The 17,329-nt window shown below is 34.3% G+C and overlaps 1 protein-coding gene across 2 annotated transcripts in view; it reads right to left on the bottom strand.

Moving 5' to 3' along the window:
- Positions 1-17,329, bottom strand: part of LOC113177923 (organic anion transporter 7-like) — a 44,892-nt gene that overhangs the window by 26,643 nt on the left and 920 nt on the right. Inside the window, exons 2-4 of one of the 2 annotated variants that reach the window (XM_077797479.1) lie at positions 17,090-17,193; positions 15,548-15,702; positions 15,280-15,448 (exon numbers count right to left, since the gene is read on the bottom strand). In XM_077797479.1, the coding sequence (XP_077653605.1) occupies positions 15,280-15,448; positions 15,548-15,702; positions 17,090-17,193 (428 nt within the window). The remainder of the gene's footprint in view (positions 1-15,279; positions 15,449-15,547; positions 15,703-17,089; positions 17,194-17,329) is intronic. The other variant, XM_077797480.1, reaches the window with a different exon arrangement.

Below are 17,329 nucleotides of genomic sequence, written 5' to 3' on the forward strand. Positions count from 1 at the left end.
ATTGGAAAAAAGATTGTCTCTCAGTGCTGGGAAAACTGAAGATCCATATGTAATAAAATGAAATTATACCCCTGCATCTTCTAGAAGGAAAATGTAGGTCCAAATCTTTATCATGTCAGCTTAGGAATCAAATCCCTCAACTAGACTACTAAAGCACAAGAAGTAAAATCAAGAATCAACAAATAGGATTGTATCAAACTAAACAATTCTTCACAGAAAAGGGAACAATCTATAACATGAAGGGAGACTCTATACAGTGGGAGAAAAATCTTTGTCACCTGCACCTCAGATACAGTATTAATCTCCAGGATATATAAAGAACTCAAAAAACTTAACACCAGAGAAAAAATAAATAAATAACACAGTCAATAAGTGTGCTGCAGAAGTGAACAGACACTTGACAGAAGAAGAAATATGAATGCTCAAAAAATATATTAAAAGTGTACAACATTTCTAGCAATTAAAAAGATGCAAAACAGGGCTGGGGATGTGGCTCAAGCAGTAGCACACTCGCCTGGCATGTGCAGGGCACTGGGTTCGATCCTCAACACCACATAAAAATAAAAAAATAAAGATATGTGTCCACCTAAAACTAAAAAATGAATATTTAAAAAAAGATGCAAAACAAAACTATACTGAGATTTCATCTTACTCTAGTCACATTGGCAATTATCAAGAATACAAGTAACAGTAAATGTTGGCAAGGATATGGGGATAAAGGTACACTCATGCATTGCTGGTAGGACTGCAAATTGGTGCCACCACTCTGCACAGCAGTATAGAAAATTTCTTCAAAATCTTGGAATGGAACCACCATTTGACTCAGTTATCCCACTCCTTGGCATATATTCAAAGGACTTAAAATCAGCATGCTATAGAGACATGGCCACATCAATTTTCAAAGCAGCTCAATTTTCAATAGCTCAGCTATGGAACCACCCTGGGTGCCCTTTAATAGATAAATGCACAAAGAAAATGTGATACATATAAAAAATGAAATATTACGCTTTCATAAAGAAGAATAAAATTATGGCAGTTGCTGGTAAATAGATGGAACTGGGGACCACCTTGCTAAGTGAAATATGCCAGTTCTGAAAGAACCAAAGGCCAAATGCTCTGTCTGATATGTGGATGGTAACACATTGGTGGTGGGGAGGGAGGAGTGGAGGTTCACTGGATTAGACAAGGATAAATGAGGGAACAGGGATAGATGGGAATGGGAAAGGCAGTAGAATGAACCAGAAACACTTTTTCTATGTGCATATATGAATACACTACATGTGTAACTCCACATCATGTACAACCACAAAAAATGATAGTTGTACTCCATGTATGTATGATACGTCAAAATATATTCTACTGTCACATATAACTAAAAAGAACAAATAAAAACATGCTCATGCATCCATAAAACATACAGTATAATTGGGTCAATTTTACTGGCTAATACCTTCCTTCCTCTTTACCATAGGTCCCTTTCCTTTATTGTACTATCTGCCTTCTATTTTGATATTTCCCCGCATTTTTCTTTTTTCGTCTTTATCTTCCACATCTGAGAGAAAACATGGCACTTGATTTTCTGAGGTTCACATACTTAACATAGCATGATGCTTCCCAGTTGCATTCATTTACCAAAAAATGACATAATTTTATTCTTTATGAGTTGAGTGAAGCTCCATTGTGTATATAAATCACATTTTCTTTATGCACTCATCTGTTGATGGATACTAGACTGGTTTAATAACTTGGCTATTGTGAATTTCATGGCAATGAATACTGGTATGCATGTATCATGTAGAATACTAGTTTTAGTAATTTTGGGTAAATCCAATGACTTGTGAGAGCTGGATCATATGGTGGTTTCATTCCTAATTTTTGAAGAATCTCCATACTAATTTCCATAGTCATTGTACCAATTTGCAAACCCAATAACAGTGTATAAATGCACCCATTCACAGAAATAATTTCCAGTGCTTCTCATTATTTTCATTTTGATATTTGCATTTTGAATTGGACTGATGAAATTTATTTGATGTTATTTTTGATGTTCATTTCCCTGATATCTAAAGATGTACAAAAATTTTAAAATATTTGTTGACCATCATTTGTATTTTTATCTTGAGAAATATTTGTTTTATCACTGGCCATTTAGTCACTGTTTTTTGTTTTGTTTTGTTTTGTTTTGTTTGTTTTTGTTGTTTTCTAAGCTTTTATACATTCTGGATATTCGTCCCCTGTTAGAAGATGTAGCAAAGATTTTCTCCCATTCTGTGGGCTCTTTATTCATGTTAAAATATTTATTTTGCTATTCAGATGCTTTTTAATTGGATGTCATCCTACTTATTGTTTTTTGATTTTATTTAATGAGCTTCATGAATCTTATTAAGAAAATCTTTGCCAATATCAATAGATTGAAAGTTAACCATAGGTTTTCATCTGTCATCTGCACAATTTTTGGTCTAATCTAGGGTCTTTGATCCATTTTGAGTTGAATTTTGTGCAGGGTAAAGAATAGAGATCTAGTTTTATTCATTCTTCAAATGTTGGGTTTTGTTGTTGATTAGGTGTTTGTTTTGGTCAGGGGGACTAATAGAGATTTTACTTAGGCATGATCTACCACTGAACATACTCTCTATCATTTTTTATTTTCTTTTGAGACAGGGTCTCACCTAAGGTGCCCAGGCTGACCTATATCCTTTGACTATCCTATTTCAGACTCCTAAATCACTGAGATTATAGACATGCATTACTGCACCCAGCCTATTTCTAAGGATTTTTTTTCATTTTGCTTTGTTTTTGAGCCTATAGCAAATAGATTTGTTTTCCTGATCTGTCTTAACAAAGTCATTATTAGTGTTTAGAAAAGTTATTAATTTTTTAAATGCTGATTTCTTTCCCAGCAACTTCACTGAATTATTTTAATAGAAGTTTTTGAATCTTCCCATTAGAGTAATATATTATATTCATACAGTGAAAATTCTACTACTTCCTTTCCTGTTTGCATTCCTTTTATTTCCTCCTCTTGCCTAACTGACCTGGATAGTTTCAAGAGCTATATCAAATAGGAGTTATGGCAGTGGCCATCGTTGTCTTGTTCTTTATTTTAGAGGAAATGCTTTGTATTTTTCTCCATTCAGTATGATTTTTGCATTTGGATTATTCATATATAGGCTTTGTGGTGTTGAGGTAAATTTCTTCCATCAACACTTCAGTTAGTGTTTTATCATGAATGGGTGCTGAATTTTGTCAAAGATTGCTCTGCATCTATTGAGATGACTGTCCTTAATTCTCTGTAGTAGATTACATTTATTGATTTGACTATATGAACCATCATTTTATTCCTGGAATGAAGTCAACTTGTTCATGAGTACAATCTTCTGAATGTGTTCTTGAATTCAATTTGCTAATATGTTTTAAAGGTTATTTTCTCTATGTTTATCTGAGATATTTCTCTATATTTTTCATTCCTTTGTGTGTTGTTCTTTGGTTTTGTTATCAGGGTGACATTGACTTCATAGAATAAACTTGGTTGTTTCACCAATTTCTACTTTATAAAATAATTTGAGGACCTTGGCATTCTTTCTTTTTAAAAAATCTAGTAGAATTCATCTGAATTCCCATCTGGTCCTGCCTGAATTTTTCTTTTTTGGAAAGATTTTCACTACTGCCTCATATCTTTAGTTGTTATTGATCTGTTTCAGTTTTATATGTGCTCTTGATTCAATATTGTGGCAGTTTACATGTGTCTGGAAATGTATTTATTTTTTCTAGATCTTTCAATTTCTTGGAGTATAAGTTTTCAAAATTGTACCTAAAGATCCTCTGGATTTGTGTGACATCTTTGGTAATATCTTCTTTTTCCATCTAATTTTATTAATTTGGTGTCTATTTTTTTACTTTGGCTAACTTGGCTAAGGGTTTGTCATATTGTTTATCTTTTCAAAGAATCAATGATTAATTTCATTGATGCTTTTTACTTTTTATTTTTATTGGCTCTGATATTATTTCCTTTCTTCGGTTTTGCAATGGGTTTGTTCTTGTTTTTCCAGTACTGTGGGATGCATCATTGGATTGTTTGGGATCTTTCAGATTTTCTCTTTTAGGCACTTAGAGCTATAATATTTCCTCTTAGAACTGCCTTCATAATGTCCTAGATGATCTAATATTCTGTATATCTATTCTCATTTCATTCTAGGAATCTTTAAATTTCCTCCTGGATTTCTTTTATGACCCATTTATCATTTGACAATGTAGTATTTAATATCTATGTGTTTCTGTATTTTTCTTGGTGTTTATTTCTAATTTTATTCTACTATGATCTAATAAGATGAAGTAATTATATTGATTTTTTTATCTTATAAGAGTGACTCTGTGGACTAAATTATGGACTATATTAGAAAAAGTACATTGAGAACTTGAGGAAAGAATTAATTTGGGTATTGTTGGGTGAAATAGTCTATTGATGTCTGGTAGATTCATTCTACTTATATGATATTTTTTAGTTCTAAAGAGGCTTTGCTGAGTTGATGTCCAGATGATCTATCTATTGGAGAGAGAGGTGTGTTGAAATCACCCAGTATATTTTTTATATTAGGGTCTCTCTTATTCTTGAAGTCCAGTAGTGTCTGTTTTTTACAGTGAGATGTACTGGAATTTGTGGCATAAATATTTATTATCATTATATCTTCTTATTGTATTAATTTGACCTGTATGAAGTAATCTTCTTTCTCTTCTATAATGTTTGCTTGAAGTCTGATTTGTTGGATATAAGCATTACTACTTCAACTTGTTTGGGAGCTCAATTTGCTGTCTTTTCCTATAAAATGAGTATCTTGCCAACAACATATAGATGGGTCTTGTCTTGTAAACCATCCTGCCAATATATGTCTCTTACTTAGAAAGTTGAGATCTCTTACATTCAATGATATTATACAGAGAATTTTATTAACCTCTGCAATTTTTTCTAATGTGCAATTTCATCTTACTTCTCATTTTCATAGTTGTTCTTTAAATGAGATTTGTCCATTTGTGAGCTCTTGAGTTTGTTTCTGATATCTTCTTTGTATACTATTTAAGGATTTTTGCAGTTCTCTCTAGGTAGTTATGAATTATTTTCTGCTTATCTTGAAATATTTTAATTTTTAAAAAATTCTGAATAATAGCTTTCTTAGGACATAACAATCTTGGTGAACAGGTATTTTATTTGGAAATTTTCAAAGTCATTATAGATATTAGCTTTTATGCTAAGAAATTGAAAGTGACCTGATGTTTTTCTCTTGAGGATTTGAAAATTCTACTCTTTCTTTATATTTTAGGCCTTTTAATTATAACATGTTGTGGAGAGATTCTATTTGCATCCTGTCTATTTGGGGTTCTAAATGTATCCTGTATCTAAATGTCCAACTCATTTCCACAATTTAGAAATTTTTCTGTCAATGTTTTCCTTAAGAGTCTCTCCATGTCATTAGCTTTCATCTCAAAACACTCCCCAATTCAAATAAGTCTTAAATTTGTTCTCTTAATGTCTCAGAATTCTTGTACATTCTATTCATGGTTCCATTTTATTTTCCCTAAATCTATCTGAATGTTTGAGGCCAGACACTTTCTCTTCCAGCTCTGAGATTCTGTCATCTACATAGTTAACTCCATTGGGGAGACTTTCATCTGAATGTTTTATATGATTTATGGTGCCTTTCATTTCTAAGATTTCAGTTTGGTTCTTTTTAAATATCTCTATCTCTTTGCCAAATTTATCATTCATGTCTTCTACTGCTTTCCTCAATTCATTCAGTTATTTTTCTGTGTTCTTGCATAATTCATTGATCATTTTTATAATTATTCTTTTGAATTATTTGCCTGGTATTTTGTTCACTTCAATATCTTGGGATCATTTTCTGGTGAATTATGAATGCTAACAATGTCTTGTTATCCTGTTTTATTAAATATTTCTTATAATCGTGTGTTGGATTTTTGCATCTATTGAAATAGACTTCTCTTCTGCTTTTATGTGTTTGCCTTTTTAAGGCACAGCATTCTCCTGAAAAAGGATTCTATAATATCAGGTTGTTGTGAATTTTTCCATGTACTTCCAGAGTTTTGTAGTAGAATATCCCTACTAGTTCTATAGTGGTGTAATTTGTGTACCTTTATATGGTGTGCATTGTGCCGTGGCTTGAGAATTGCACTTTTCTATAGGCCTCACAAGAGGAAGATTCTTCTATAGTTGACAATGGTGTTGTATACAGCAGGGTACAAGGGTTACACCTCCATGAATTTTTTCTAGATTTAACAACTCTGTGTATTCTAAAAAGGTATGGGAAAATTATATGGAGGCCCTTTGGAGGTGTGGCATCCAGTCTTTTTTATTTCTCTGAAGATATTTAAGAGTGAGACCTAGGTCCCTGTCCCCCAGCCATTCGTACTTAGGACCTAATTACCAGATCAAGGGTTTCACTCTGTTACTCTTTATATTAAAGTACTATTAAAGTAAAGAGCAGTATTGTCTGTGCCATCCATCCTGCTAATAACCACAACAGCAGCCATAGCAGGGTTGGAAATTATGTAAACTAAATAATTCTAAAATGTGATAATAATACATTTTATTAAAAGGAAATAAAATTGAGTAAGAAGAAAGTTGGGAATAATCAGTACATGAACAGAGAGAAGGAAGAGAGATAGCATGTGAGGACTAAAAAGGTGGAAAAGAAAAACAGAAAAGAAAGAGCAAAAGAAATAACATACTATAGAGCAAGAGCATTTGGATATTAGATGGACAAGAAAGCAAAGAGTAACAATGAAACAAAAACAAAAAAGACCCAAATGAAACAAGTAAAAACCTTAATCCTCAAAAAATAAAACAAAGCAAAATAACAAATGGATACATTTTTAAAAAATGATAAACATGAAAAAGGAAAAAGAAGCAAATGTGCATATATGTGTATGTTCACAAACTTATTGGCCAATGCAGAAATAACACACACACACACACACACACACACACACACACATATCCTCATGAAACTTGAAGAAATATTCTCTGTGGAGAGGGTCAAAATTTGACAAGGATAGATGTTCTCTGCCTATGAGAGACTGACCTTTTTTCCATTACTTCCTGAACTATATCCCCCTTACAAAAAGCAAGTAATATATAAAAATCTTCCTTTTTGTGTTGCTCACCAAGCTGCCAGCTAGATTGTCTTGGAACAAAATCTGGGTGAAATAGCTCTAATCTTCTCACCAGTATAAGGTAGAACCAAATTGAGAGAGAGAGTACTGTCAGTGGCATTTTGTCTGGATAGGTTAGATCAATGCTTTCCCAGGGTGGATATGACATAGAATTTAAAATGGGAAGTGATTGGAGTTTATCTCTGCTCCAAACTCTGAGCTTTGCCTGGTGGTACTGTTAAGGGACAGACAGATGAAAATGGTGGGAACTTGAGGTTAAGAGAATATTTCTATAAAAAGGCCCACTGTGCTCACCCTGACTTGCTTTCTTTTCCAAGAAGCAACTTACCTGTAGCACTATCTGGCCTCAGTGGACAGGATATGTCACATTCCTCAGCAAACTACCTCTTAACTGCAGGAGAAATGCAGTCCCAAGATGATGTCAATGTGAGGAACCCAAGTTACCCTGAAGGGGGAGACTTTTGTGACCAGCTTCTGAAACCCTAAAGATAAGGATACTTTCTTCTAACCCTAAAATCTGTAAGAATGTATTATACATATCCAATTAGAGTTTCAATGACTATGTTAAATAAAAGTGATGAAATAAGACATCCCTGTCCTGTTCCAGTTTTCAGGGTGAATGCTTTGAATTTTTCTCCATTTAGATGATGTTTGCCTTGGGCTTAGCATAGATAGCTTTTACAATGTTGAGATACCTTTCTATTATCCCTAGTTTTTCCAGTGTTTTGAATATAAAGTGGTGCTGTATTTTGTCAAATGCTTTTTGTGCATCTATTGAGATGATCATATAATTCAGATCTTTAAGTTTATTGATATGATGAATTACATTTATTGATTTCCATATGTTGAACCAACCTTGCATCCCTGGGATGAATCCCACTTGATTGTGCTGCACTATCTTTTTACTATGCTTTTGTATTCAAATTTGCAAGAATTGTATGAGAATTTTTGCATCTATGTTTATTAGAGATACTGGTATGAAGTTTTCTTTATTTGATATGTCTTTATCTCATTTTGGAATCAGGGTAATATTGGCCTCATAGAATGACTTTGGAAGTGTTTTTTTTTTCTTTTTCTATTTCATGGAATATTTTGAGGAGTATTGGTATTAGCTCTTCTTTGAAAGTCTTTTAGAACTCAGCTGTGAATCCAAATGGTCTTGGGCTTTTCTTGTTAATAGACTTTTGATGGCATCTTCTATTTCATTGCTCAAAATTGATTGATTTAAATTGTGTACATCATCCTGATTCAGTTTGTGTAAATCAAATGACTAGAAATTTGTCAACATCTTTGATTATTTCTATTTTATTGGACTACAAATTTTCAAAATAATTTCTAATTATCTTTTGTACTTCTGTAATTCTCATCATGATATTTCCTTTTCCATCAAAGATTTTAGTAATTTTAGTTTTCTCTATCTTTCTCTTCATTAGCATGGCTAAGAGTTTATCAATTTTATTTATTTTTTCAAAGAACCAACTACTTATTTTGTCAATCTTTTCAATTATTTATTTGTTTCAATTTCATTCATTTCAGCTCTGATTTTAAAATTTTCCTGATTCTATTACTTCTGGTATTGATTTTTTCTTCATTTTCTAGGGCTTTGAGATGCAGTGTCAGCTCATTCATTTGTTGAGTTTTTCTTCATTGAAGAAATGAACTCCATGCAATCAACTTTTCTCTCAGTACTGCCTTCATAGTATCCCAGATATTTAGATATGTTGTACTAGTGTTCTCATTTACCTCTAAGAATTTTTAAATTTCCTCTCTGATGTCTTCTGCTATCCATTGTTCATTCAATAGCATATTATTTAGTCTCCAGGTGTTTGAGTAGCATCTATTTTTTAATTTTATCATTGATTTCTAATTTCATTCCACTATAATCTGATAGAATGCAGGGTAATATTGTGCTGTGGTCTATTTGGCTCTTGAAGTTGTTTTATGAATGTAGATGTACTATTTTGGGGGGAATATATATTTATAATTGTTAGGTCTTGTTCATGTATGATTTCATTAAGAAGTATGACATATCCTTTTTTTATTCATTTTCATTAACTTTGGCTTGAAGTCTACTTTATTGGATATGAAATATCCTTCTTTAATTCATTTTTATTAACTTTGGCTTGAAGTCTACTTTATTGGGTATGAGGGTGGAAACCCCTGCTTGCTTACAAAGTCCATGTAAGTGCTATATTTTTTCCCAAATTTTCACCTTCAGTCCATGGATGTCTTTTGCTATGAGATGCATCTCTGGAAGGCAGAATATTGTTGGATCTTTAAAAAGTACAATGTGGAAATTTACTTAACAATTGGACAGATGAAAAAAATCAAAGGGGTACGGATAGGAAAAGAATAACTCAAATTAGCACTATTTTCTGTGACATGAATCTATACTTAGAATCCAAAAATTTCCACCATAAAACTTTTAGAACTAATAAATGAATTAGGAAAAGTAGCAGGATATAAAATCAACACACATAAATCAAACGCATTTCTGTACATAAGTGATGAAACCTCTGAAACAGAAATTTAGAACTGTCACATTCACATAGCCACGGAAAAAAGTTAAAATACTTGGGAATCAATGAAAGACATGAATGAACTCCACAATAAAAACTGCAGAATGCTACAGAAATAAATTAAAGGAGACCTTAGAAAATAGGAAGATCTCCCCTGTTCTAGGATAAGCAAAGTTAATATTATCAAAATGACTGTACTACCAAAAGCACTATACAGATTTAATGCAATTCCAATCAAAATCCCAATGACATCCTCATACAAATAGAAAAGGAAATCATGAAATTCATCTGTAAAAATAAGAGACCCAAATAGGCAAAGCAATATTTAGCAGAAAGACTGAAGCAGGTGGCATCACAACACCAGACCTTAAAGTATACTACAGAGCAATAGTAACAAAAAATGGTATTGACAGTAAAATATACTTGTAGACAAATGGTACAGACTAGAGGACACAGAGACAAACCCATGTAAATATAGTTATCTCATACCAAAGGCACTAAAAACATGTATTGGAGAAAAGGTAGCCTCTTTAACAAACGGTGCTGGGAAAACTGGAAATCCATATGAAGTAAAATGAAATTGAGCCCCTATCACTCACCATGCACAAAATTTATCTCAAAGTGGATCAAGGACCTAGGAATTAGACCAGAGACACTACCTAATAAAAGAAAAAGTAGGCTCAAATCTTCATCATCTTGGATTAGGCCCTCATTTACTTAACAAGGCTCCTAAAGCACAAGAAGTAAAATCAAGAATCAATAAATGGGATGAATTAAAACTGAAAAGCATTTTCTAAGAAAGAAAAAAAACAATGAGGTGAATAAAGCACTTACAGAAAGGGAGCAAATTTTTACCACCCACACATCAGATGGAGCACTAATCTTCAGGATATATAAAGAACTCAAAAAACTTCAAAAAAGCAAATAATCCAAACAATAAATGGGTTAAGGAACTTAACAGATGCTTCACAGGAGATAATATACAATCAGTCAACAAATATATGAAGAAAATGTTCAACACATATAGCAATTAAAGAAATGCAAATAAAAAGTATTCTAAGATTTTAACTCACTTCAGTCAGAATAACAGTTATTAAGAATACAAGCAACAATAATTGTTGGTGAGAATGTGGGGGAAAAGACGCATTTGTACATTGCTGATAAGACTGAAAATTGGTGCAACCAATCTGGAAAGAAGTTTAGAGATTTCTTGGAAAACTTGGAATGAAACCACCATTTTACCCAGCTATCCCACTCCTTATTTTGTGCTCAAAAGACTTAAAAACAGCATACTACTGTGACATCCCCACGTCAATGTTTATAGTAGCACAATTCACAGTAGCTAAATTGTGGAACCAATCTAGATACCGTTCAATACATGAAAGGATAAAGATACTGGTATATATATACTGGTATATATATACACATTGTGTATATATATACACAATGGAATATTACTCAGCATTAAAAGAGAATAAAATCATAGCATTTGCATGTTAATAAATGGAATTGGAGAATATCATGCTAAGTGAATTTAGCCAATTCCAGAAAACCGAAGGCTGAATGTTTTCTCTGATAAGTGGATGTTTATCCATAGTGGGGACCAGGGAGAGCATGGGAGAAATGAAGAAACTTTGCATATGGCAAAGGGAAGAAGAGACAGGGTGATGCATGGAGGTAGAAAAGATTGTGTGATGAGATGGGCATCATTGAAAACATGAATGGTGTGAGGCTATTTTGTGTACAACCAGAGAAATGAAAAGTTGTACTTCATATGTGCACTATAAATTGAAATGCATTCTGCTGTCATGTATTACAAATTAGAACAAATAATTTAAAAAAAAAAACAGAATCCACTTAGAACTGGTCAGCATGGGACAAGGTGACCTAGAATTGTCACGTCAGTGTGAACTTCCAAGTCTGATATCAGGTGCTGTCCATAAACCATCAGGTGATGGACCAGATATTTGTTGGAAAATTCTCTGAGATATCCAATAAAACTGGAGTGCAAGATAGGCATGTTGTCCCTCTCCTGTGTCAGAGGACCTACTCTCTCCTTTGAGAGTTTCCCCTTTCCTATCCCTTCAATAATGTCATTCTGCTTACTCTGAGTGACATATCTAAAATCTTCCTGACTTGATCACAAGAATTCAGTTTTAAGGGGGGTCTTCATGTTGCCCCAGTTTCTTGGAAGGCCCAAGCTCTATAATAGTACTTGCTGTGAAGATATTAGATCACACACACCTAAAGCCAGATAGATACCGATTTCTGCTGGGAGTCTTAGTCTCAGGGGACTCCCAAGAATTGTAAATAGGACTGGGTAACCCATTATCTACAATTCTTTTACACTCTGCACTCTTGAATATGGCCTTTCTACATTCAGTCCCCAACTGTAGTCATGCCCACCTATTTATACTCCTGACTCATTTCAACTCATCCTTTAACATCTTTGCTGACCTTTAGAGAGTTCAAAGATGAACTTTTGAAACAGTCAGTTTTTTCTATCTTCCTTCAAAACTGGCTTTGAATAAAACCAATTTTCCTACCAATTTGATTCTGAATATTTCTGGGGCTTACAGGACATGTTACAGCCTGGGTTTGTCCCCCAGCCTGACATTGGTTCCCCTGGTAATAGGAGTCCTTTAGTGTGGTTACCTCTTTATAATAAGCCCTGTGCTGGGGGGATAGCCTAGCTTCAACACATCACGTCAGCAAAATCAAAATGTTAATTTCAACTTCCAATGCCTCTTTGAAAGGAAAGATGCCATAAGTAACAGTGGTAGTGTAAGGGTTACCCATATATCAACACACATTATATCTGCAATTAAAATAATCTCTATAACTCTATTAACCCAGTAGGAATGTGTGCAACAAGTAATACAGCATAAGCTCTAAATATTACATGGTAACAATTATAGACTCAATTGAATTTGAAGATGGGATAAGAAAGAAGAAAGAGAAAAGAAAAAAGAAAGTATGGAGAAGGGATGGAAGACAAGAGTTAAAATGGGGAGAGTATAATGGGTGCAGGATGGGGTTCAAGTAAAGATTGGCAAGAAGAAAAAAATTGTGTATGAGAGATTATGTTGTGTATAGGTATATGTGTAAAGGTAAAGCACTAATTTTCATAAAAGTGTTTGGATTGCTTCTTTTGAAGTTTTTGAAATGAGTATTTTTAACTCAGTGTTTTAATTTTAGAAATTTCCGAATGTAAGGAAGAAGAATGACTTTATGACATTTGTCAGTAAATGGATTAATCTGGAAACAATCATAAGTGAAATAAGCCAATTTCCAAAAGCCAAAGATCAAATGCTTTCTCTAATATGGGTAAGCCAATCCAAAATAAAAGCAAGGGGGAAGACGATGTTCAGTACATTTCACAATGGGGATTAGAGGGAAAGCAAGGCAGATGAGAAAAGGAAAGACATTGGATGGACCTGACATAATTTTCCATGTACATATATGAAAACGTCACAGTGAATCCCACTATCATGTATATACACTAAAATGGGATCCTAAGTAGAATGAGATATATTCCATGCTAGCATAATTACATAAAAATGGATTCTACTGTCATATATAACAAAAAAGAGCCAATAAAGCTTTAAAAAATAAAGTCTCTATTATATGGATTTTACACCCTTTGTAGTTTTCAGGACTGAGCCAAACCTGCCAAACTTGTTAGGTTACTCTTTATGCTGAATTGAGCTAGCTTCTTGCTTAGCCCCCTTGCTGAGGGGTAGCAGAGGGGTGAGACAGTTTTCACTCTCCAAATGGTTTTGTTCTTGTGTCTGCAGGTGGGAATGTAGGTCTGCCAGGGCTCCTGACCAGCTCCTCCACTTGCTTTGTCTATAGACAGATCTGAATTAAATTACATCCCTCTTTCCAAGAGATACTGAACATGTGCTAGGAAAAGATGTGTAGAAACGTCACTCTATCATCCAGCCTCTCGTAGGCTTGAAGATATGGGATTTTATGTTTCATCATAATCTATTGCAGTCCCCTCCCATCAGTCAAACTTTTCATTCAGAGATTATACTGTCAATTTCAAAGGGAAGTCCTCTTCTTTCTTCTCCACTCTGCAGACTGATTGGTCACTCTGAGTTTAACCCAGCACTGAATCTCATTCTCTCTTTTATGCTCAAATCAGCTCTCAGTATGGACACTCACAGATATTCAAAATACATGTGTACCAAGTAAAGGACAAAAAAAGGAAGAAAAAAGAGGGAGAAAGAAAACAAATAAAACAGAAAATGCTATCTAAAAAACAAGGATAACATTCAGGAATTCCCAGTTGGGGAATCGGGAAGGATAATTAACAAGTTTCTTCATGTACATATATGAAAACATCACAATGAATCCCACCATCATGTATATACACTAGAATGGGATCCTAAATAGAATGAGATATATTCCATGCTAGCATAATTACATCAAAATGGATGTAATATGGCAGGGCTTCCCTAATCCAAACACCTCTGCTGGAAGGCTCCAAGACCTTTTTGAGGAGTGGTGGTTTACTCTCCAGGAAGACACAGCTAGAATATTCTCCTGAGTAAACACAGCTCAGCTTTCCTGAATTTATTATCTGTTCTGATTGTGGATATATTGGTCAGTGTCTGTTTTTCTTGAGCTAGGTGGTAGAAAGACTTTTGGCTTCTTGAGAAATGCTTCCCTTCTGCCACTGAGGGATTGCATTCCTGACTCTTCCACTGCCGTTATTAATTCTCTTTCTGTCCTGAAAACTACTCATTTTTGTTTACTCCTGGTTGTTAGTCACTGAGTTGCCTCCCTGCTCTTTCTCCTCCTTCATCTATCTCAGTTTGCTACTGAAAAATCTTTATGACCTGCTCTGACACTCTGGATTCTACTAATTTACCAATATGTAAAGCCCAATATGTTTGCAATAATTTTTCTACACATTACAAAATAAGGCTTACCCAGAACTTCATGTATAGATTCATTGATATTTTGTTTTCATGGTTCTTGTTTTAATAAATATAACTAGAATAAGCATAGTTCATTTGAATTCCAAATAGTGTATTATATTCTAAAAAGTGAATCCCATGCCTAAAACATTATTTGTTGTTTATGATTTGAATATAATGGGATATCTTGTATTTTACCTCCTTAGTAAATACAGTATATAACAGTTAAAGAGAATTTCATACAAACAGCGAATAACTTTCAGTATATAACTTGCAAAGCTTGGGATAAAATTTTTCAAAAATATTTACTAAGGGGCTGGGGATATGGCTCAAGTGGTAGCATGCTTGCCTGGCATGTGTGCGGCCTGGGTTCGATCCACAGAACCACATACAAACAAAGATGTTGTATCTCTTTAAAAAAATAAACAAAAATATTTACTAGGTTATCATAAATTGAAAGATTATTACATGTCCTCAATTTCTTCTGACCATCCTACTTGCCCTGCTTCTCAAATTGTACAAAGATACCTGTTCTGAGAGCACATCCTCATGTGTAGAATCAAGAAGAAATAAATTTTTATGTCCTGATGCCATGTGCATTCTCCACTCCATGGTTTTAGAAGAGAAAGACAAAAGGGAGCTCATACCTTGAGGAAATAAATAAGAAGAATGCCGGTATAGACACAACCAGCTGGAGAGTATGCCAGTTTCGAATCGCAAAAGCCAGGCTTCCCAGTAGGATATTCCCAAAACTAGCAGCACAGACTGCCATTGTTGTTCCCATAGCTTGATATTTGGGACTTGTCCATTCTACAACTGAAAGAAAACATCACTGTATAATTACTTCAAGCAAAGATAGAATATTAAGGTCAAAGTCAAATATCAGTAAATGTCCGAGAGTCAGTGTTGACTTACTGAGAAGAATAGTATTTGTCAGGATGGTCGTGGTGGACATGCCAGCCAGGAGACGTAGTGAGCAGTAAACCAGGAAAGTGGGAACAAAGGCAGCACAGGTGTCAGCAATGGCCAGCTGGAGAAGACACCATGTCAGAAGTAACCTCCTCCCAAACCTATGGAAAAGGGAAAGATGAGATTGTGGGAACAATAACAACTGTGGTAAAAATTAGCACAAAGAAAACACTTCACACCTATAAAATATCCATAAAGGACCAACAGCCGATATTCTCAAATCAACTCTCTTCTTTTAAAATAGATACCTTGTCCCCAAAACTACTTCTTCAATTTGTTACCAGTAGTTTAGCACCAATTCAAGCTATACAAGACATGCTGCAGTGTTAGAGATATTAATACCTCATAAATATTTCTTGTACTGAGCCATACACTTATGATAGTGGAGAGACAACATTTTATATAAAGTATTAAAATCAGCGCTTGAGACTCTAGAACTGCACAGGTTATGGCTAACATGATGTAATAGGAACAGCTATGACGCAGAACATCAATGTTGCTAATGGGTTGCATAAGAGTCTCTATCTGGTGAGTTTGGATTTGTTGACCTTGGGAAACAAAACATATTTGTAAAAATATAACATGTATTTTTCACAGCAAAAGAACATACCAAAGTTGACCTTTTCTTAGGTTTGGGATGGTGAGCATTGGATGGTAATCTGGTTGCCCATTCCCAAAAGAAGGCTCAGGAACACTTTTATGGATCTCCACTGGGGAGCATTATGAAGCAATTAGAAATGTGAACTAAAAGTACAAATAGAAATATGTATGTATTCCCAAATAGAGTGGTAAGTACACAATGGAGAGAAGGGCACAACACATTTAATTACATGTAAATTAAGTGCATAAACCCAACTATCTCATTTTGTAAAATATGAATTTATGGGTGAATAAGTAACATACTATAATGACCCTTATTGAGAAGAAAAGGTTGGGATGCTTCCATGTATTCTGAAGAAAAATCATCCAATATTCCATTGAAGGTCCATTGTATATTAAAAAAAAAACACTTTTCATTGCTTCGTTGGGACTTCACTCTTTTATTCTTCAACATTTTAAGGATAAAGTAGCATAGTGAAGTCCTTTGAGTTTTCCTACTGAGATTTTATTTTCATGATGCCCCTGTGCGACACTGACAATGTCTTTTTCCTACCTGCATACTCAAGCAGGCTGGATCCAATGTGGTGACATATCCACCTCTGTGTCCCCATTGTTAACTGTTTGTGATCTTTCAAACCCCATGTTGTGGCATCTTCTCTCCAAACCCTCTGGTAAAACACCTCCAAATCTTTTAAAAACATTACTCAATCTTTAAAAAACATCACTCACCACACTGAATGATATTTTACATTTGTGTTTGTAAATCCCTGGGAACAAAAGTACACCCAGGAGAGTGTAATTTGTAATAATTTTTTCATATGCATAAATGATTCATAAGCTGATGATGGTACCCAGGGGTAGAGAGATCTGTGAACCAGAGACACTCACCTGTCTGACAAATAGCCATATACAATGTTTCCAACCAACATTCCAGCCATGAAGAAGAACTTAGACACTGAATTCAGTGACTGCGATTCACATACCAGATCCCACTGGAAGACAAAGAAACCAGCATAACAAAACACCTTCACAGACCTATGGTTTTCTTTATGTCAGGCCCCTGTCTTCTTTTTGTGGCTTCTGTTTTCAAAAACACTTCAATTATATCACCCTGTTCTCTGTGTAAAA

Source organism: Urocitellus parryii, chromosome 4, assembly GCF_045843805.1.
Source record: "Urocitellus parryii isolate mUroPar1 chromosome 4, mUroPar1.hap1, whole genome shotgun sequence".
NCBI classification, from domain to species: domain Eukaryota; kingdom Metazoa; phylum Chordata; class Mammalia; order Rodentia; family Sciuridae; genus Urocitellus; species Urocitellus parryii.